Source organism: Melospiza melodia, chromosome 3, assembly GCF_035770615.1.
Source record: "Melospiza melodia melodia isolate bMelMel2 chromosome 3, bMelMel2.pri, whole genome shotgun sequence".
NCBI lineage: Eukaryota > Metazoa > Chordata > Aves > Passeriformes > Passerellidae > Melospiza > Melospiza melodia.
Genome location: NC_086196.1, coordinates 71,426,794 through 71,449,871, shown reverse-complemented (window position 1 = coordinate 71,449,871; position 23,078 = coordinate 71,426,794). Strand labels below are relative to the sequence as shown.

The 23,078-nt window shown below is 38.6% G+C and overlaps 2 protein-coding genes across 2 annotated transcripts in view; one reads left to right on the top strand and one right to left on the bottom strand.

Annotated features, from left to right (window-relative positions):
• The window catches only part of SPATA17 (spermatogenesis associated 17), an 86,986-nt gene extending 71,344 nt beyond the window's left edge, over positions 1-15,642 (bottom strand). The window contains exons 1-4 of the mRNA XM_063152219.1: positions 15,536-15,642; positions 11,761-11,850; positions 9,485-9,566; positions 3,853-3,903 (exon numbers count right to left, since the gene is read on the bottom strand). Coding sequence (XP_063008289.1) covers positions 3,853-3,903; positions 9,485-9,566; positions 11,761-11,850; positions 15,536-15,642 — 330 coding nt within the window. The remainder of the gene's footprint in view (positions 1-3,852; positions 3,904-9,484; positions 9,567-11,760; positions 11,851-15,535) is intronic.
• A 310-nt stretch (positions 15,643-15,952) lies between these two features.
• GPATCH2 (G-patch domain containing 2) overlaps positions 15,953-23,078 on the top strand; it is a 119,228-nt gene continuing 112,102 nt past the window's right edge. Inside the window, exon 1 of the mRNA XM_063152217.1 lies at positions 15,953-16,088. Coding sequence (XP_063008287.1) covers positions 16,033-16,088 — 56 coding nt within the window. The 5' untranslated portion in view covers positions 15,953-16,032. The remainder of the gene's footprint in view (positions 16,089-23,078) is intronic.

The window sequence follows — 23,078 nt, the reverse complement described above, 5'->3', positions numbered from 1 at the left end:
AATCCTGTACCACTGTGACAACTGACAAAAGCATGCAATTTTTCCACCTCCAGACTTTTACCAAAGCCATCTAAAATGGCAGGGCTGAAAATTTCATACTTTGGCACCATTTTGCATTCTCAAACCCCCAAACACTATTCTTCAAAGTAAAAACCAACATTTGGCCTCAATTGATGGCACCTTGGGGTACAGTTATAATTATCCTTTTATGCGAGATTTAACAAGAGAAAAAGAATTACAGAAAAGCTCTCAGTAATTCTTTATATGTTAGTTATTAAGAATAACAAAATATTAACTTCCAGTGTTAAAATGTTCTTCTATTTCCCCTTTGTGCATCAGCATGGAATTTCCTCCCTTCCCAAATAAGACTTAAAAGCAATTCCAAAAGTTGGGGTTTTTTTTAACTATGTGTTGTTATTTGTTAATGATTGGCTTTGTTTGGTTTGGAGGTTTTTTGTTGTTCTGTTTCATTTTGTTTCTGGGGTTTTCTGGTTTTTTTGGTTTTGTTTTTTTGTTTTGGTTTGGTTTGGTTTTGGGTTTTTATAGTTTTGGTTTTTGGGCTTTTTTGGGATTTTTTTTTTTTAAGTGAAAGGGGTTTGGACCTCTATTGTTATATATTCATATTGCTATAATATGAACATATTGTTCATATTATAAGATGTTATTATAACATGTTATAATGTGAACACGTATTATAACATGTTCATATTGTTATAATATGAACAAATAAGAGTTCTGGGAACAAGAAAGGTTCTGGACATGCTGCTTTGCACTAGGTGATAGTAAATTTCATATTCTTTGCAACACTACTTTCTCATACACAAGCATATTGGGTTAAAAAGGAATAGAGAAAGAGCAGAGAATGAGTATGCCTTCAGAGATCTGGGATTAAGCAAAATCCTTTGCATGTGAATAAGGATCTTAGCTTTATTTTTCTGTTTGGCTTCAAAATTTCTCAACAAGAGCAACTTGGCTCCCTTATAGCCATGTGCTCATTAATGCAGGATTATGGTCCCTTTGAAACTCTTTCTGACAGTCTTCACCTCACAGTTATAAATGCAAAATTGGATATTTCTGGGTTAAAGGATCAAAACTCAAACTGAAAGACAAAAGGCTCAAATAGTATAAAGCTATAATTACCTCCAATGGGCTCAGTGTACCAATTAAATGCTGCACTCTACCTTTATTTACACCACTCTCTGTTTGGAATGAACTCACTGATTTCAACTGAATGAAACCTAAGTAAGAAAAACTACATTGTGTATCAGATTATTTTATGCCTGATTTCTGTTTCCCTAATACTGTTTGTCAGTAATCCCAAAACTGAAGATTAATCTTTTTAGAAAAGACCATTTTTAAAAAACCTTCTGATGACGCTCATATTTTCAATTTGAAAGTTCTAAATGTTTGCTTTTATAAAGAAGTATAATGTTATGACGGCATTTCTTTTTAATTCCAAAGTGAACGTTTAAAAAATTCTTGAAAAAGAAGAGACAAGTGTGTGTATGCCCTTCAAAGTAATTAGCAAGTTTCAACAGTGATTGGTACAAAACAATTATTGTCATTGATCAGCACTGAACAGATAATTTTAAACAAAGTCATTGTGTGCTCAGCAGATTACAGCTTGTTAACGGGCAAGTTCTAAATGACCTCTTAAGCTAGTCAAATCAATGATGCATATTCCTCATTAAGTAACATCAAAATGTAAGTGGTCTTATAAATAATGTTTATTTTAAGCACTAAAACAAATGGCAAAACCTTGATATATCAAAAGCCATCTGCTCGTGGAATTTTTTTTTTGCCGTAGGATTACTTTTGTTGCTGAAAATTTACAGGAACCTTAAATCTTCTAACAGAGAGAATCATATTTTGCCTTGAAACTGAAACCAATTTAAACAAGATCTCTGATTTAATTTTAAAAGGTTAAACTGATAGCTCTGATTACAACCAAATGCAACCCAGAAAGACAAGACATGTAGACAGGCTTCAAAACTATGAGCATGTGTATGCCCTCGATACTTCAAATACCAAAATTGAAACTGCCTTTCTAAAGAGTGACTATAAACTGAAATAAATATCAATAACACCATGAGACAAAACAAAGTGCTTAAATAGAAAAACATGCGCAGTTATATTTTTAGAACACTGAGTTATATTAATCATGAATCAAGCTCATGATGAGTGAACATAAGGAACTGTTGGCTTAGGAAGCCTGAAGTTTGAGCACACATGATCTGTGCAGAAATACAACAGGCCTGATTTCCTATTGGACCTTGATTAGCTCTTCAAGAAACACAGGACAGAAAAAAACACAAAAGCATTCAGTGTTTCAGACTGGTACCATTTAATGTTTCCTCTGCAGAAATGGCTGCACTAGATTTAGATAGAGGAAAATCAGATTCTGACATTTGCAACTAAATAAAGATCTGTTCTATTGTTTTCTATTGATTTAAATTTCCATTAAAGAAAAGGACACGACTGAAAAAATGGTACTTTGAAGATTTATATCACCTAATGATTCAACATTATATTTCCATTACAAATGAATGGGAACACATTCAATTTCTTTTAAAAATGAAAGACCAAATGCAAAACTCCGTTTGACTAGAATACATAATTAGCTCTGAAATTTGGTCTTCAAATATCTTCTGGAAGTACAGAGGCAACTTTTAAGAGCTGGCTTACATCTTACATTTTCTCACTCATCTCAGCTGCATGAGTAAATAGCACTTATCCACTGAGGAATACTTTCAAACTAGCTAAGTAAGGAATGAACTATAACAACAACAAAAAGGTACATTTGTGAGGTATTAAACTGCTGTTAAATACCTTCAGTTCTTTAACATGTACCAAATGTAAGATTCTACTTTGTGCATTTGAGAGAACTAGAACTAAGTAAAACACCTGATGAGTACAGGTCTCTTAACTATGAGTCATTCTGGACTCAGAGAGGCCACAAAATTAAAATCCATCCCAAGAATCTTCTTACTCTACACGAGTTTCCCTGTGTTAATCCCTGGGTTAATCTCCATTGTCATCATATTCCTGCATTTGGTAGAATTCAAAAGGTAAGGTGCCTGGCTTAAAAAGATACAGGCTTCTGAAGTAAAGCACTTGTATATCACAAAATGAAAAAAAGAAGCAACATAAAAAGACTTAATCACAAAAATTATTTTATGTTTTCCCAATATTTATTTTACATATTTGTTCAAGCGCAGTTTCAAAGTTCAGGAAAAAAAGCTTGTTTCTAGTTAAATATGTTTTGCAGTTCTGCCCACAACAAACATAATTTGCTGTAGATTCATTGAAGTTCAAGGTCTGTTTATACACTTCTTCATCTAGCAAAATTCACTCTTAATATCATCAATGAGTTCAGTTCCACCTCGGTGTTTAAGCAATAAAATTGTCCTGTGCTCTCTAACTCTTGAGATCCAATACAGCAAATGCCATACACTAACAAGAGAAAAAGCACAGCCACATCAACAAGCTTAAAAGCCCTGTAGTTTTTCAGAATTGCAAATACATATCTACTTTTGCAGAACAAATGTTCTTACATTTGTAAGAACACTGGCAGATAGAATGTTGGAGGGTTTTATTGGTATCATACATGATAAGGTCCAATGGGCATTTAAATGGGGCAAAGACACACTGATGTACCTCAAATTCAGCTACAGTTTTCAAATACAACCCGGACGACTCAGTGAAACTTTAATTTTTAACTATGTACTATTTCCTGCTGTTGCCATCAGCATATCAATCAAGTGTATATCATTCTGCTTTGCTCATTTTATTAAAAGCAAATTCGGAGCACAATTGACTTTTCATTTGTTTAACAAGTGAAGAAATATTTACCCTGACAGCCATTTCATTGTAGAATTTCTCCTTCTTAATAAAATATGCTCTCTGTGAATAAAAAAAAAAAAAAAAGATGGCACATATTTCAGTTACACAAAGACAGTCCTGCTATTTTTACATATAAAAGATAAGAATCTTTATACATAATACATAATAAGAGTTCTAGGCTAAGAGAGAATAAAATAAAACTTTGTATTGAAGAGATAGGCTTCCTAATACATAATGCAGGCTTAACCAGAAAAATCTATGGTAGTCAAACTAGGAGCTAATGGAGATATATGATCATAAAATGCTCTCCGCTGAGTTTGATAATCAATGGTGCTCTACTGAGAGTAGAATAACAAAGCAGAAATATTCACAAGTGCTGGTGACATGTAGTATTGTATGATTTATTCACTGGGGTTCTTTTAGCCAAAACTCACAGAAACATAAAAGGAATTCATATTTCAAGATGTCTGGTTTAATGAAAAATTCAGAGAAATGCTGTCTTCAGTCGAAATCGTTCAAGGATACGGATGCAGTGATGGAGCAAAATTGTGCTTTCCAACCATCTGTACTAAATGTTATGTACTTAGCTGCCTCCCGAGTAATCGTTAGGAATTTTGTTTCATTTAATATGCATTTCAACATCATAAAATCATAAATACAATGATACCATGTTACAGTGAATCCCCTGATATAGAAAACAATTCCTGAAGTCCTGGTTTCCTTCCAATAAAGTAGAATTCCTCTCATAGTGAACGAATCCCCTATTATACTAAGCAATCACTTGGCAGCATAGGTTATTTTAATGGATACATCACTTTAAACTAAGCTTTCACATCTGTTCCGCCCTCTAATTACAAATGCAAAATGAACATAATTCACAATTGTATCATAAAAAGTAAAATATAAGTACTTTGAATGCAAGAGTATGTCCTTTATTTAGCACAACATGCAGCTTTTATGTGTTTCTCATGTTTTAGACACAAATCAAAGGCAAAAGTGCTTTCCCCTGATATAGTGATTTTCTCCCCCATGGCAAACAGGAATTCACTATAAAAGGGTTTCACTGTAATTAGTGTTATTTGAATTGCCTAGTCTGATCCAAAGCAAATTGTCTGTGGAGAGCAGCAGGACTGGATTATTTATCAACAGTCTGGGCAATTAAGAAACAGTTGGCTGCAATATGTTATTTACAAATGAACACAATGATGCTACTTCATTTTAAATTCTCTTTCTTCATTACATTAAGCAAGGCATAATTCCTGCAGTTTAATTAAGGTGCATTTTAAATGCTCACTTTAATATCATACCAATCTACTAATAATGGAAACAGTACAAAAGATATTTCTTATATGAAAGAAAATTGCAGAATTGTTAAAGTTCAAAGAAGTTTCACATGTGCATGTGGATGTGCATATATACACATAAATATATCCATATATATATATATGTATGTATTCAAAGGAAAATCTACCCCAAATGTACAAATTAGAATAAATAATGGACTGTCTCTCTCCCCTTTATTCTCCATAGGTATTTACTGAGTGATACTAACTGTAGATAGCTAATAATGGACTGAAATAATGCTTGCCTGACTTAAGTATACCCCTAAACTGCTTGATTAAATTGATGCAATTTTGGGTTGCAGCTCATCTTTTCTTTCTTTGGAAGGGAACGTAAGAGTTACCACACTACCAAATAGATAAAATACATTTTAATGGAAGCTTAAAATGTTCCCAAGCTTAAAAACATTCATCAGATTTCTGTCCATCAGTGATTAAAAGAAACAATTTTACACCTTTTTGTTTATTCTTCTCATATTTGAAAGCTGCGAGCACTTAGGTCTGAATGCATACCATTTCACTGAAGAACATAATAAATAAATTGGACACCTTACATCATTAATGCTCTTTATATCATTCATACTGAGAGACAATGTGGGACCACTTTGACTCTGAGCTTGGCCAAGTATTGAAGAACTCCCCCTACTACTTACAAAAACAGTCAGGGGCAACCAAGGTTTGATCTTGCACACCCCAAATTCCTCACACTAAGGTGTGAGGAATCCAGGCCTTACCCTACCACCACTTAAGAGGGTCACCCAAAACAAGAAGGAAGTTACACATTCCTGCTTTTACTCAACTCTTGCTCTAAATCACAAGTCTTTCCAATGCAGAACTGCTCATGCAACTGTCCTTCAACTTTATTCTTGCACCAAAAGTCAAAGGCTGTGTCAACATCTAGGTTCTTTTGCAAATGTATTTGCCCTTTGTTTTCTAATCCTGATTGGAAAGTTCTACTATTACAAATGATAGAGAAGGTGTTCATTGCTATTCACAAAAACAATGTGTCATAATTTAGTGTCATAATTTAGTGCTTCAACACAAGTCTACATTTATGTGCTCTCCTAATAAGCAGAAGATTCTTTCCAGAACTGGGGCCTGCTTGTCCAGAAGACACTTTTCTTATTTTTAAGTGGAATTTCATGCAGTTCAGCCCATGCCCTATGGATTGCCCCTCATTTTTCACTAAGTGCCAATTCAAACGTGACACTGCCTCGTTGACTCTCTGGAAATAATTACTTTCCCAAATCATCCATGTACCATCTCTACTTCTGAGCCAGGATGTCTTTGTCGTGAATTCTGACATTAGTATACAGGCCTTCCTACCAGCTTACCTTAAGTGTAGGTTTTCAAAACATATTTGAAGCCTTGGATGCACAAACTTTTGTATACTTTCTCATAGTGTATTTAAAAACATGCTTGGGGATCATCTACAAATGATGGTGTCTTCTTTAAAGAGTTAATACAAAATGACAAATTCAAAGAACTTGAGGAACCAGGGATCTGATTGAGTTTGAGAATGAGATCGAGGTTGAGAGAAGGAAGCAACACATGGTCTAAATTGTGAATGTGATCATGGTGTATTTTGGAGGGGTTGTAGAGCAAATAGGTATTTGCCTAATTCCTATTGGACTGGAACTATTTAAAACTGGTTATTGACTTGAAGGTAAATCACTTAGGGTGGTGCCAAACTACATAACATAAAATATTCACTTTTCTCAACTGCATCTCCTTCCAAAGTAAACTGAAAATACGGCCATCATGCATTCCAGCTTCATATAATAATGAAATATTACAATTCCCCTTGCTTTAGCAAATAATTCCTTGGCATTGAGAAAACAGTAATAAAGAAACAATGATGCATAGTGTGTTTCATGTTCTGGTGTTTGCCTGGTTCTAAAATTCATACCTTCCTGCAGGTCATGCAAACTTTCAGAATTCAACACAATCAATGTAACCAAGTTGTTAAGAAAACTGTAGGAGAGCATTTCTTAATTTTAGCTTGAGATTAATTAGGAAACAAAGCTTTATATCAAATCACTTTTATTTAGAATAGAAAGGCACATAACTTTAATCATATAAATGCCATCAATACCTGCATGATTTTTTAGGTTTTTTACCAAATATTTCTCTTAGCAATCAAAGGAAGAGGCTCTGGAGGAGAAGCAAATGAAATACTAGTGGTGATGCACATATGGACAGCCAATCTGATGAACCTCAGCCTTTGTTATTTTCCGCACCAGTACCATTCACATTTCACAATTTTGAATATAATCATTAAAATGATTTATTATCAAGCAATCATGGGTATTTTGTGCATATGCTTTGCCTTGTTTGCTGGCAGCAGAAACCAATCCAATCATTATCAGCAGACAAATTTTAAAGTGACCATTGTATTTAAGGAACTGTCATGCCAAAGGCATCATTGTCTTTCATAGTCAGGAGTCATTTCAACAGTTACTAGCAAGAGTTCATTGCAAACATTGCCTGATCTTTTAACTTGAAAATTATATTAAGCTGCTGAGATTTTGCTTTTTACATATTCCGTTAATTGAATAAAGATAGCAAAATAACAAATATAAGGTATTAACTCACACTTTATATTTAAGTCCGCCCCAAAACACACGGAATACAGCAGTCCAAAGGGAGTAGAATTATCTCATACTTGTGTGGTTCTCAGGTTGGCTTCCAATTAAGCTGTTCTATTTAGTCTTCTCCAATCAAAGTGATGGCAAAACAAAACAAAATGTAGTGTTTAAGAGGAAAAGATCATTTCCTGTGCTGATTGCTGTAAAATTTGTAAGCTTTCTAATGAGATTCTCTTCCTCTAGAGCCCTAGCTAGCACTGGATAAGTACTGGAATCCAGAAACTGGATGAATTCATCATCTGATTTAGAATGTGTGTATTAAGTTGCAGAATTTTTTGTCCTACATTGTTCCATAGACTTCAGATTTGACAAGAATTTCAGTTATGTCTTTTTGAAGAACTAAATATTCATAAGTCTTTATTGATTAAAGACAATTTTACTTTTCAGAATTATATTCAAGAACAGAAAGCTGAGGAGAGCTTTATGATGTTAGCTCTCTCAGGTCTGTGAATTACAGGCAAATTGTCTGATCATGTTGATTTCTTCCTTCCCTTGTCCCAGTGACTGCACAGATCCTTTCTTTTCATTAACAAATTTTAATATAGATTATCATGTCTCTCTTCTACAGAAACTTTCCTAGATTAAACAAACCTTCCTTGTACTCAGGAATAATATTCAGCTGAAGTCCTACTTTTTTCAAAACAGAACCCAATGCAACCATGCAGCTACCTGCTCTGTATTCAAGAATTACTTTTAGAAGATGAGTGAAAACCACAGACTGAAAGGATGGCTCATCATTTATCAGTTAAGCCAGCTAGTAAGTTGAAAGAGAGAAAATTTTTACATAGATTATTGATAGACTAGGGGAAAAAATAAATGAACTTTCAGGTAAGCGCATCCTGATACTTGAAAACATAATTTAGTAGGGTGTATGAACTTTGGTTGGAAATATATGGTTTATTTTAGCTCTTTTTTTACTTCTTTAATCATCTGTTTTGACTTAAAAGCAGCAATTTAACAAAATTAATCAAGAATAAATGACTAACAAGTTTAACAGTATTGTAAAACATTAGAATAAATTGATAAATTAGTGAAGTAAATCACATACTTTATGTTAAATTATTTTCTTCTTAGTCCCCTAAACCTTATAGCAGAGGTTTTAGATTGTGTGCTATCACACACATTCACTCTCTTCAGGCCCATCACAGGAATTAGACCAACTACAATCTGCTTTGTGCCTTAAGGCAAGACCTCAAATACTTCTAGGTTCATTAAGTAAGAAATTTAAACCACCAAAACATAAAATAGCAATGTGTAGACACATTGGCTTATTTTATTTTCAAAATTAAAAGTTCTGCCAGAAAAAAAAAGAAAAAAAAAAAAAGGAAAAAGAAGAAAAAAAAACAGAAGCAGCATCTTGTAAATCTCCAATCCTGCAATTAGTATCATGTGGGCAGACTTCTGCATGAGCAGATCTCATTGCTGGTTTGGGGACCAACACTCCAGGGCTGCAAACACTTAAACACTGACTTATCTTGATTTTTAAGTGTAGGCTTGCTGAAATTAATGATGCTTTTCATTGCAGTACAGTTAAGAGTGTGTCTGTGTGTATAAAAGATGGAGTTTCAGCTTTTTAATTTCACGATGAGCAAATGAATTATTCATATTTATTCTACAAAAAACCAAACAAAATTTTAAAAAGTACTTTTCTACCTCCACTACTTCTTTGAAGCTTTTTCTTCTTAGATAACCTCTCCACCACTTCTGTATCAAAGTCGCCATTTTGCTCAGATATCTAAAATGAAACATATTAACAAAGTAATTAGTTTTTCAGACTTAAGACCCATTAAAATTTCATGATAATAAAAATAACATAAAGTGTATTATGCATCATACAAATGACCACTACAAGCATACTTTATGCATATACATGTATATATATACATATACATATATACATTTGCACACACACACAGACACACACAGACCGTTATATACATATATTTATTCATACACACATACTTTTGTTTTTGGAAAACATGGGTTACTGTAAACTTACCTGTATACTATTAGAAAAGATCAATGAAAAAGCCTTACAAATTTAATTTGCATAATAAATTGTTTCATTTTCATGGTTTTAACCAACAAATCTGACCAGTTCGGAATTTTTTCTGTCACACGCAACATTTTCACATACCATTATACCATTATACTATTTCATTATACCATATACCATTTTTAACTATTTGACAAAACCTACTGACACTTGAATTTTTAGATACTTTTTCACTTTTAGACACCTTTATGATTTATAAAATTACGCCTAGCTTAATTGTGAATGTTTACTTTGTCCTTAATGAATTAATTTTTATATGGACATATATGTTGCAACTAAAAAGTTCATAATTGATGTCGCATAAACTTTTGCAGAAAATTATTGAATCATTACTTTGGGAAATGGAAAAAGCTGTACAAGGGATCATTCATACCACCTAACTATGGACATCAAACTTATAATCCTGCACTGCACTCAGTGAAGGCGGTCTTTGGATAATTCAGAACACTGAGAATTGGCAACATTGAGCCTGTGGTCCTAAGTAAGCCAGAGACAATCAAAGAATTATAGAATCAATCAAGGTTGGAAGAAACCTTCAACATGATCTCGTCCAATTGTCCACCCAACAGCACCATAATCAGTCCTAAATCATATTCCCAAGTGCCACATACAGATACATCTTGAACTTCAGGAGATGGTGACTCCGCCATCTTCCCATGCAACTCATTCCAATGCCTAATAATTCTTTTATTGAATTTTTTTTCTAATATCTCATCTGAACCTCCTCTGATGCAGCTTAAGTACATTTCTTCTAAGTGTACATAATGACTGCAGCCTATGTTCCTATGGGGGAAATATTGACCATTAAGTAGCAAATGTTATTTAAGCTAATAATTCTTTAGGTTTCATACAGTAGGTCTGGATGATGTACAATTAATTCCAACAGGCAAGAGGTCACACTAGAAGGTGTAACAATCCCTCTCCCTCAACCGCCCTGTTTTATGAAAATACAGAAGTTTGAGCAGATGAGTTTGGCCAGCTTGGCTTATAACATAAAAAAGGAAGAAGGCTTTCTGGGAGAATGGACCAACCACAATTTCCAGGAAATTTCTAACAATGTTATAAAATCATGGAATCACTAAGGTTGGAAACTACCTCCAAGATCAAGTCCAGTGTTGATACAGCATTTCCCAGAACAATGCTGGTGAAGGGCCTTGAAGGTCACTTCTGTTCAGCCTGAAGGAGACTGAGGAGAGACCAGTGCAGTTCACACCTTCCCAACAAGGGGAAGCAGAGAGGCAGGCACTGATTCTCTCAGGTGACCAGTGACAAGGAGGGAGTGGCCTGAAGCTGCGTTGGGAAGATTTATGTTGGATATTAGAAAAAGTTTTTCACTCAGATGGTGGTTGGGCACTGGAAAGGCTTCCCAGAGAAGCAGTCACAGCCCAATTCTGCCGGAGTTCAAAAAGCATTTGGACACTGTTCTCATGCACATGGTATGACTCTTGGGACTGTCCTGTGCAGGGCCGTGAGTTGGACTTTGAAGACACTTGTGGGCCATTGCAACTCAGGATATTCCATGTTTCTACATGAAATGTCTCTGAAACAGCATATCCAGGGGACATCTAGTTACGTCTTTTTCTCCCACTTATAACAAGATTTCTTAAACAATTCTGTGTATCTATTCTGAAGATAATTTCCGTGCTTTCTAGCATCATGACTTTTTAATTGTATACAGTTCTAAAAGCCAAAAAATTGTTATTTCTTACAATGACACAGCATATATTTAGTTCTGTTGAAAAACTGGGTAACAGTTATTGCTTTTTTTCTTTTCCAAAATGCTCCAATTTTATTAAAATCAAGTAATACCATGAGAAATTTTGAGGAAAAATTCAGTGCTGAAACATGGATTACAATAGGCTTGATATACTACCTCAGATAGGCTCGGACACGGCATGCTCGAAACCAGCGCTGGATCCTGACAGCAGCTTTGTACTTTATTATTCTGTCTTCATCTATAGCTCTGAAAAAATATAAAAGTAGTAATATTTCTCAGCATGGAAATGTAGAACCAAAGCAAAAATATTATTCTAAATATATTTTATTGTTGCAGCTTGGGATCATTTTCACCAGGTTTTTCACTTTTAATTCTACATCTTTGCTAGTGCAGAAAAATTTAATTTACATTAGTTGCATAGTATGCAGGTAACAAAGAATATTGCAGCTTGTAGAGGATGTAAGTTTTGGGAATGGGCATTTCTTATTCCCATACAATACTTAAATACATGTCAGCATGTAACATGGACTTCTTCCATTGTAGGTGATATGTGTGGATAATGCTTTAATGACAATTAGGCCTGAGTTACAATAAAAATCACATAATTGTATAAAATTGTGAATCTACAGTGTTTGTGACAAAGCTAAAAGTCATGTAAGGAAGACTATGAAACTAAAAGAGATTAAAGAAACGTATTGTCAGTCTGGAGGAGACTTTTCAGAGAGTTCAGAAAGAAATTGTTACCATTATGAGTTTCAATGCTGAGGGGTAGAACTCAGCTATGAGATTGCCTCTAGCTTTTATTCTTCTTTAGTTTGTTTCAAAATGTCAGTCTGACAAGTCTTTGAACTTAAAATTAAATTTTAATTTTCATTGATTTTTATTCTTTCCCATTTTTATTAGGAACATAGTCACCAAATTCTTTAATTTGTTACCTGACAAAAAATAATGTTTAGGTTACTATTAGTTAGTTTTCTTAATTAGCTCTCCTAACAAAGTTTCATGTCAACATTAATTGCCTCAGTAAATCCAACAAGATTTTTGCTTATCTGATAAATTAGGATTATCCTCATTATATGTCAGAAAATGAAATGAATTGCAGATTTACTACCAGAGATCAAGAAACATTAGCTCCACTCATTTTATATCATCTAGTGCAGCATGGGCTCTCAATCACATTAAATGGGCACAAATTTTCACTGTCTGATCTGCTTCAGACATTCTCAGTGCCTGAAAACTCTGGGAAACAAGCTTCTTTACCTAAAAATGAATAGTTTTCAAAACTAAGAGAGTTTTCTTGTTCCTTTCCTGTGCAGCTTCCTAGTCTTCAACAAGAAGCAGACACCTGCAGAATACTTTTCCTTAGAGGAAAATTATTTTGATCAAAAGGCTATGAGCGATTTGGGCCTGGACAGGCAGCCACAATTACAGCTTGGAAATGAGGGGGATATGGGACTGGCCACGTCAGAGGTGCCAGCTCCAAACCCAGTCCTACCCACTTGGCAGTGACAAGAGTCTTCTGAAAGAGCAGAAGCCTTCTCCTCTCTTACTCCCTGATAGATTTTTCCTAGTTGCCATTCAGTCTTGCCTGGCCAGGACGAGAGAGACGTCCTTGTAAAGTTTATTGAAGCAAACCAACAACAGAGTTGTTTTTCTCACAGGATAGTTCCACAAACACTCCCAGCTGCCTTGCCAGCAGAAGTGTTTTGAGGTGGAAGTTTCTCAAGCAGCTATCTGCCCTTTTGATCAGATTGCCCAGTTGTCATACTGCTTGAATTAAGCTCTTGAGAGTCACAGATACTTCACAAAGGCTGTACTGAAAGTTTAAAAGGCCTACTCAAGCACCTGACATACAGATACTACAGTAAATAAAAGTAGGTTCTTGAATGAGTAGAGTTATAAAATTGTGTAACACTTAAAAGAATGAATTAATGGAACTTGTATAATCTTATCGTTATGCTAAGGGTATTTCTCAAAATGCAGGCTCATGGTGCTCTTGCACTGTGGCATCATTGGGGAAGTTCTTCCCTAGAAAGGTGCTTTCCCTAAATAGCCAGCTTAGGACACCTTATACATCTCACATAAACAGAGTTGTGCATAAAGCACAACAGGAATGTTATTAAAATCAGAAAAACATTACTAAGACTTGTTGCTCTGCTGGACTCTTTGAATGCTCTCATTTGCATTCCCAGTTGCAAATCTGAATTTTCTGAAACTAACAGATCATAGCCCATTCTTAAAAGGGAAACAATTCATTTTTGGAGAGCTCTGCCAAAAAAGAAATCCCCAAACAACAAGCATGCTGCCCTCCAATGGATTTCCAAGTCTGGCTCAGACTGCTCTTTCTAACCTGAAACATGTGAAAAACAAGCATAGCCTCCTGCAACTGACATTTGTTTAGTGAACTGCTGTGTGTACAGCCACAAGACTATGAGTGAAAGTTCAGGCAAAGAGCAGAAAAACACAACACTGTACATGCAGGCAGGACTTGATCTCTGTAACTTTCAGTGATGTTCAGGAGCTTTGTTATTCATGCTAATGATGTTTTAATTAGATTCAAAAATAAATGATTCATTAATTAGTGAAGAAAAAAAACAGAACTGTGCTAAACCTGTTTGGTGGTTTTTTATGTTTGAGCTTTTTCATTACACATACAGGAACAGTGCAGCTGAATAAAAGGATTTATGGGACAAATCTCTGCAATATTTAAGTAAGTCTTACAACTTTCAATTTCCAAAAACCTGGTCTGGGAAAAGTTGGCCACCACCATTCTGGGAGTCAGAAAACTCGGCAGAAACCATCCCGGTTGGTGAGGACAAGGGTAACAGATCTGATCTGATCTCTTTCTATTAACTTAAAAAAAAATTTTATATATATATTTAAATATTAAAAAATAAGTAGTGTCTTTGCAAGAGGACAAACGTCCAGGCGCAGTCACAGATGTGAGCCAAGAGAGCAGGGACTCAGCGCTGGGCCCGCATCTCCAGGGATGCTCAGGGAACAGCAGCACCTCTAGGGCGGGACAGAGGCGGGAGGCTCCAGAGGCGGGACCGGGGAAAGGAGCTCGCCTCCCGAGGAGGGAGAGGGCAGAACTTGCGAGGCTCGGCGGGTTTCAGGATTTTACAGAGGCTCCTTTTCCTTCAAAATTATCGTGGGGCGGGGAAGAGTGGGACACTCAGTGTTTTCTGTGTATAAACGGGCCACCTTAAAGAAGCTGCGCTGCGGCCACCAGGTCTCATCAGATCGCTGTGGAAATATTGGGGAAAAGGCGATGGGTTGGTGCTCTCGGGAGGGATTTTAAAGCGAAATAGTTTCACAGAATCTTATAATCACAGAGAGGGTCAGGCTGGGAGGGACCACAGTGGGTCATCTGGTCCAAACCCCCTGCTCAAACAGGGTCACCCCAGGGCACAGGGCACAGGATTGTGTCCAGACCGTTCTTCAGTATTTCCAGTGAGGAAGACTCCACACTCTCTGTGGTCAACCTGTCCCAGTGCTTGGTCACCTGCACAATAAAGTTGTTACTCATATTTAGATTCAACTTGCAGTATATCCAGTCTCTACCCATTGCCATTTGTCCTATTGCTTGGCACCGCCGAGAAGAGCCTGGTTCATCGTCGTCACGCTTTCCCCTCACATACTTAGAGACACTGACGAGGTTCTCTTTCACTCGTCTTTTTTCAAGGCTCAACAGGCCCAGCTCCCTCAGCTTTTCCCCGTAAGAGGGGTGCTCCAGTTCCTTAATCATCTTCATAGCCTTCCACTGGACCTTCTGCAGGAGCTCCGCGTCTCCCTCGTACTCAGGAGCCCAGAACCGGACAGTTTCCAGGGGGGCGGCCTCCATCGCGTTGCCGGCGGAGAGCGGGGCCCGTCCGCCCCAGCCCGGCATAAGGCGGTGCATCCCGCCCCACCACCGGCACGGACCGAGTACCTGTTCGTAAGGAAATACTCCTCTCGGAGTCCCGCCAGCCTCTCCTGAAGCCGGGCCAGCGCGGCCATGCTGGCTCGCTCCTCCCGCCCGCAAGACGCTGCCGCCATGGCAACGGGACCGTCCCAGTGCGCTCGAGCGCGGGGGTGTCGCTGCTGCCGGCGGCCCCGCGACGCGGCACGGGCAGGGCTCCGGGGGCAGCGGACGCTCCGCGGGGCTGCACCCGATCCGAGCCGAGGGTGCTGGAGGGAGCGCGGCGCCCCTGGGCAGCGGCCGGGCCAGGGAAGGGAAGAGGCGAGGTGGTCGCGTCCGGCTTCCTCCGGTGTTGCGGCTGCTTCCGGACTCTCATCATGGGGGACTGAGGAGCAGCGCCGGCCGCCCGCGCCCTCCCCGCCCGGCCCGAGCCCTCCCGCCCTCGGCCCCCGCCCGCCTCCCCTCGCCCAGTCTCTGCGAAGCGGCGCCAGCCTCCTCGGGGAGCGGCCGGGGGAGGCGCCGGGTTCATGTTCCGGGTCGCTGAACCTACCCCGACCCGAGCTCAGGCGGCGAGGAAGAGCTGGTAAGCCCTGGGGGGAACAGACGTGCCCGCCGCCCCTGCCCCGCCGCGGGGCCGCCATCTGCCGGACGGGGTCCCGACACCGCCTCCGCGCCTCGGGCGGGCCGTGGGGCCGAGGGGGGGCCCCGCTCCGGCCGGGCCTCCCTCCCCTCCCCTCCCCGTGCGGCCCTTTGGCCGGGGAAAGGTGATGGAGCCCGCCCCGAGCCCCGGGGACCAGGCGCTGGGGCTCCGAGGAGTGCCGCTGCCGTGTCGCGGCGGCTGGACGTGTTTGTGACCGAGCAGCGGGCTGCAGGAAGAAATTTCCTTGTTTCCTTGTTTCTCAACGCCTTGTTGAGAAAGGGAGAGTGGGGGAAAGATGAATCAAAACTTTTGTCCCAAGCTTAGTTAGGTTTTCCTGTCTGTTTGTGCTTTTCCAGTAGTGGTAGACTCTCTAAGGCCCAAAGCCCTCGCAGCGTGTGCAGCTGAGCATCCAGGGCCGTGTGTGTTTCCTCCTCTAAAGCTTTCCTGCTGCAAACCAGGAATCAACAAGTGCTGCTGTAGCCATCGAGCAGGGAAACTATGGGTAGTTCTCCTGCAAAAGAAGTTCCTAGATTTACTGTTTTATGTAATTCCTTATGCTAGCATAGCGACCCCAAAAACCTTTTTTTTTTTTTTATTGTAGCACTGTAAAGAGGGAAGGCTGAGTAACAAAATAGAAAAGCTCCATTCTGTTAGGCTGTGCAGATATAAAGTCTGGTAGTGGAGAGACTTGATGGAAGCAAGATGTTCCAAGCAACCAGCTGGAAACAGTTCATTTTTTTTCCTGAAATCTTTGGTATCTTGTGATATATTTGGTATGGACTGGTGTATGTAGCTTCTCTCTTGTTTCACTTATTAATGGGAGCAAGGAGGATTGTGATGGGGTTTTGTTTGGGGGTTTTTTCCAAAGGCTGATAACATCTTTTAGAGGCTATGTTACCTGCACAGATACCTGCTGGTAGATTTCCCAGCTGAAATAGACTTGAAATAGATTTCCTTTCATCTTTTTCTTTGTGCTTTTCTGGGGATGGGGAGGATGGGGGGAGGGAAAGGTTTAGTGCTTCATTTCTCCTCATCTTTTGCTGATACCACCTTTTTTTTCCCTGTGGGTATTTTTTCTATGTTTTTCTAAGTGAGAAAACTTTCAAAGAGAGGTTTTATTTGCCCAGCTGCTAATTGTTTGCTAGAACAAGTTTTCTGGTGTTGCTAAGCATCCAAATTTGCCTGGTGTAAATATAACAACTTCTGTTGGTGCAATTCAGAATGTTTCAGAGAACGAGGTATACTCCAGTGGCACAAGTATTTTTTTTTGAGTATTAATGCTGCATACAGTGGAAACATTGCCCAAGATATTCCAAACACATATCTGTGTTCTGTCAAAGTCTTCACTATTTATTTGACCTGTCATTTGTCTTCAAATTTTAATATTTTGTGTCTACATAAAGTAATTTAGTTCCAGAGGCTTCTAGAGTAGCCCTCAGCAGCATGAGGTGTAGGCATATTTTTCTGTAATTGTCATCATACAGTAATGATATTACTTATGCTAGTACACTGCTCAGAGGAATTCACTACAGAGGAAAATATTGAAATTTTGTCCATTAAAAATCTGACCACTCCTCAGAGCTGCTCTCTTATTTTTCTACACAAGTTATTTCAGAAGCTGTCTGTTAAAGGACACCTGTTTGAGTGGGATGCAGGAAAATACTTTTTACAGTGTCTAATATTTGATGTAGAAAATTAAGAACTTGTGCTTTCTAGAAACTTAAGATCCTAAAGAGGTGAGTAGTTTCAGAACAGCCCCAGAGTAAAATTTTTCACTTTGGGTGGTAAAGCTCCTTCAAAGCAGAATGGTTTTTTTTTTTAATTGTGAGTTCACGTGGCAATTTAAGAATAGTTTGCAGTTTGATAGTTGCTGGGCACTCTGATTCTTTTGATAATGACTGTGGTGCTTTAGTGTATTACCATGATTTGACAGGTCATGTGGTTTGGCACCTTGGCAATTAATTAATGAAGTCATACTTCTGAAAAGGGCAAGCATATCAGTAAATGGCAGCAATGGGATTGCAAGAATTGCTCCCTCTCATGATAAATTGCTCCAAATCTCATTTCTGGCTGACCAATTCATTTGTGTTAGAGCCTTGTTAAATGTAGTTCATGTCAGCATCTTTCTGACTGTATGCTATTGCTCTGTACTGAACACTTTTTCACTGTTTAATATGGGTAGACTGATAGTATTTTTATGTTGTGCCTTCTGAGATCAGCAGCAGTTTCAGAAGAGTCAGATGTCATTACTGCAAGTTAGCCTGGTCTTAATTTTTAGGGGGATCAGCAGTATAATAGGTGATAAAATTCCATCATTCCTGAAATACTTTGTATTGTATAGGACAGAATTACAGACGTGGTCATCTGGTCCAACCTCCCTGCTCAAGCTGGGTCATCCAGAGCACAGGGCATAGGATTGCATCCAGATGGTTCTTCAATATCCCTGGTGAGGGAGACTCCACACTCTCTGTCAGACTGTTCCAGTGCTCGGTGCCCTGCGCAGTAAGGAGGTTCTTCTTTGTGTCAGGAAAATCCACAAATGCCAGAGGCTTATGTCCACAAAGGAGACAGAGGAGTCCTGCAACTTCATTCGAATAAAGAGAGAGAGAAAAAAAATGTGTCCACCAGGGCACACACCCATGGCTTTTTCTAGAGGTTTTGGAGGGTGCAGCCTCCTTACATCCTCAACTCCCTTGCCCCCTTCCTTTCCCCATTGTCTGAGGCACTAGGAAGGTACAGCCTTCCCAAACTGCCGACCACATATTCCCCCCTTGAACCTACTATTTTACCCCAAAGTTCAGAAACTCAGGCTTGTGCAGACCCCACTTGTTTGGTTCAGTAGCTGAGCTGTCAGGGCTCTGCAAGGAACCTGCTGCCCACAGTTAGCAGAGACATTGAGCCCCTTTTCAAAGATGTTAGCGTCCACACCTTCACCCATAGAATTGTTTGTAAAGACAGTAACTTTCCTCTCAATCTCTCCTCTTCTTATTTCTCAGTTTGTCTTCACAAACTCTAGTTATTATTACCTTAACCCTTTCTAACAACCAGGAACATTTGAAACACACCCTCCCAACTTTTCCATGTCTTGTTTCTGCATCAGGTGTGGCAAGTAAATACAGGTAGCTCTTATGCCCTGCAGTGCTGGTTGATATAGGATGGCAAGGATGGCTTTGCATGCCTGGTGGTCCAGCAGATAGTGCCAAAGGACATAACTAGGTGTGGATGTGGAACTGGATGCTTTGTCCTCCTCTTAGTGATGGCTTTTTAATGACAGGGAGTTTAAATAGTCTAGGCACAGCTTCATTTTCTGCTCATAGAATGGTTAAGTTTGGAAAGACCTCTGAGGCAGAGTCTGTTACTGCAGCACTGCCACATTCACCACTAAACCCTGTCCTCAGGTGCCACATCCACATGGTTTTTGAACACTTTCACCAGTGCTTCGACCACTTCTCTGGGCAGTTTGGTTCAATACCTGACCATTCTTTCCTAATTTTTTTCTTTGTAATGAAGAAATTTTTCCTAATATAAAATTTTTCTAAACTTCCCCTGGTGCAGCTTGAGGCAATTTCCTCATCTTGTTACCTAGGAATGAGGGAAACATAAACTTCTGTGTAACAGAGGTTTATCAGTGACTTCATAATCTACCATAGTCTCTTGCCAAGTTTTTAATAATTTTTACTTAATTGTGTTGCTTTGTTTTGCTTCCTCCTTTGTGTGTCCCAAGAACCATGATAAGTCTCTTTTTTGAATATGTAAATTCTTCAAGTAAAGCAGTGAGATTTGTCATGTGCTACTCTCTTCCAAATACTTTCACCTCTTCAATCCAAATTTCAGTCACACTCATTAATAAAGCAGAGCTCTCAAAATCAGTGCTTCTAGCTAGGGCTTTGTGAAAATAACTTCTGAGGTGGAGAAATGGGATTTAAATTAGTGCCTATGTGAAGATAAAGGTACTCTGTGGGTACAGCTGAGACATCAGAGAGTCTGTATGGGAAAAGATTATTGGGAGTCAGGTTTTTTAATCCCAAGGTTGAAGGAACTATTTGATTTCTCTTGTGCTTTTAGCTTGTGATCAAGGTGGTTTGTGAACGAAGCAAAACTCATGGTTCTTCTTGGAATTGATGAAGCACAGATGCAGCATGAATTTAGCTGCAAGAAGCCCCAGTCCTGTTTAACAGGAAAAGGTGTAGAACTAGAAAGTAAATGTAAATTCATCTGTGGGTTTGGCAAGATGTAATGCCTCTTAAGAGTTGTGCAACTAAATTAACTTTTCCATCAGTGTGTGTTTGTTAAATATTTTGTAAGCAATCAGAGCTCAATTGTTATGTGCTTTAGGTGTGAGGTGAACACAAATGATTCTTAAGTTTCACTGAAGAAGTGAGTGCCCATTATTTCCATTAGGATTTTCGGTTTGAGTATTACACTGAACAGAAGCTGTGTGATCTGTTTTGGAGCAGCTGAAAGCAGTCATGCTGTTCCCTGCAAACAGAATTTACATGGTCTATTCTGGTAAGGGTTAGAGAGGAAATGGGTCAGCCTTTGGTGAACTACATTAAAATTGCTTCAGATAAATGTAAAGGTCACTGTAGGCAAACTAGATTTTCTTGTAGTAAAGTAGGATCCTCTCCAAGTGAGGACATTACAGTTTATTGCTAGCTGTGGGCTGTTGCTGTAACAGCATTTTTATAGCCTTATGTGAGTCGTGCTAAACTGTGGCTCATCTTAATATTTTATGTACCTCAATATGTTGTTCTACATTCATTGTTACAACCTTTGAAATTTCTTATCTTACTGAACACTGCTGATACTCACTGGTCTTGTCCTCAATACTTTTTGTAGTTATTTTTCAACTTGTTTCAAATGCAAATATTTTTGTTACAGTCCCATCTGCAGCAATGATTAAAATTGCTTCATAGGCTTGACAGCTGGTTTCAAAACTGAGTTTGTCTGATAAATAATGCTATAATAAAAATGTGCTCCTGAATTTTTGGAGATAGAACAGTTAATCTGAAATCTATCTGGCTGCTGCTACCTGTGGGGTTTTTTTTTTTTCCTTCAATTATAGCAGGAGAAATGAGGGCACCAAAAAAATTAAGCAAAAGAGATTTCTTTGGGTTTTCAGGAGGAGGAGTTTTAATGTGGACCGCTGGCATGTTGAAAGTGGAATGTGAATGGAAACCTGAAGTGGTTTGTATTTGCATTCTCAATCTATTGCAAAGAAGCTTGCACTGTCCCAAATTGATCAAGTAATTTTGTAATCATCCTAAGGAAGCATGTTGAAATAATTAAACTATTAATTTGTCTGATCTGTGTAGGAGGTGATGCAGTTATGATACATTTATATTATACATTGGACCATGGCTGCAGTTTTTAGGGCAAAGAAGGTCACTGTACAAACCTTAATTCAGGAGTTTCAATTAAGAGACTTGGTATTCAGTAGAAGAGATTAATGGCAGGAATGCATAATATTCAAAGTCATAGTCTGCTGGAAGTGAAGTCCCTTTACTGTTCAGAGTCATTTAAGAATCTTGTTATCCCTTAACTTCAAAACACTTGAGGATGTTCACTTTTCTTGAGTTTTGTCTTTTGATCTGAAACCATCTATATTGCAGTATTTTGGGAAGAATACAGGGCAAGTTTCATTCAGGTATAAAACTCAGAACTGCATATATTGTGTTTGATCTTGAAGTATTTTGGAACTGAGGCAATTTTAACCACCATACTCGTGCCATTATCTGGAGTAAATTGGTATGTCCACTCTAGGAGCTACATTGATTTTAGTGACATAGTTATCCATACAGATTAGGGATACTGAATTGAAGGAATTAATCATAAATTATGGTGCAAGGCATTAGTGTCCCTGTCTTCTCTTTCCCTTTTGCTTTGTGCTGCAAGATGACTAAGAGAATGGGCAGCAAGAGATTTATATAAGCTAGTTCATATTCTGGCAGGTTAGCAGAGATCTGTTCATTTGGTGAGCTAAATCTGGGTTTAAGCCTACAAGTTCATGTTTTAGTGCACCTCCACTTCTATCAGTTTGCCATAGATGCAAAAGTGTGTGGCTTTTGCAGGAAGGGTTGGGCAGGTGTTTGAGGGAATTGGTGTCTCAAGTTAACCCAAATGTGCTGCCATTTGTTCGTTGAGGTGTTACGGTTTCTGTAAAATGAGTGCAGAAAAGCCCCTTACGTCTCTAGGGCATGTCACTTCTGATACAGCGTCTCTGGGGATTGCCTGTCCTCATGGGGATCTAACAGGAGGGCTGAAGGGGTGAGTGCCTCCCACTGCAGCCACAGCCATGGGGAAACATGGGCTAGTGCCTCTGGTTAAGCATCTTGCGAACCAAATGGATTAAGGAGAAAGTGTCACACTTTTCCAGAGCTGTCTCACCATTTACAAGACAGTATAATTCTGCTGTACCGAGAGCCGAAGAAAACATTAAGAGGGAGTAATATGACTAGAGGTTACATGAGGACAGGAAAAGAGGTATGGGAAATAATGCAAGTGACACAGCTGTTTCGAGAATTCAAAATAAACTTGTATTTCTACCACTTTCTGTGCTTTTATTGTTCCTGCAATTGAAATCTTTAAAGTAAGTATTTCTGAAAATGGTTTAAAAGGAGAATATATAACTTCTTTAGGTAAGATATTTCATGAGCATTTGGATTTCTTCTTAAACGTGTTCTTCATTTCCTCCATTAGTATTTAAGACTGCCCATCACCATTAGTACCTTTGATGGTGGAGTTTGTGCTAAGTGGCAGAGGGAAGCTGTCTGTGATCTGTCTAGGTTTTCTCCACAGCACCACTGAGTATGTGTAGAAAACTTGTTATTATAGGTTCCTCCAGCCATTTATATTGTAAAATGAAGTGAAGGGTCTTGCTTTTAAATGTCCTCTGCATAATTTACTGAATGTACAATGTGTTCCACATATATA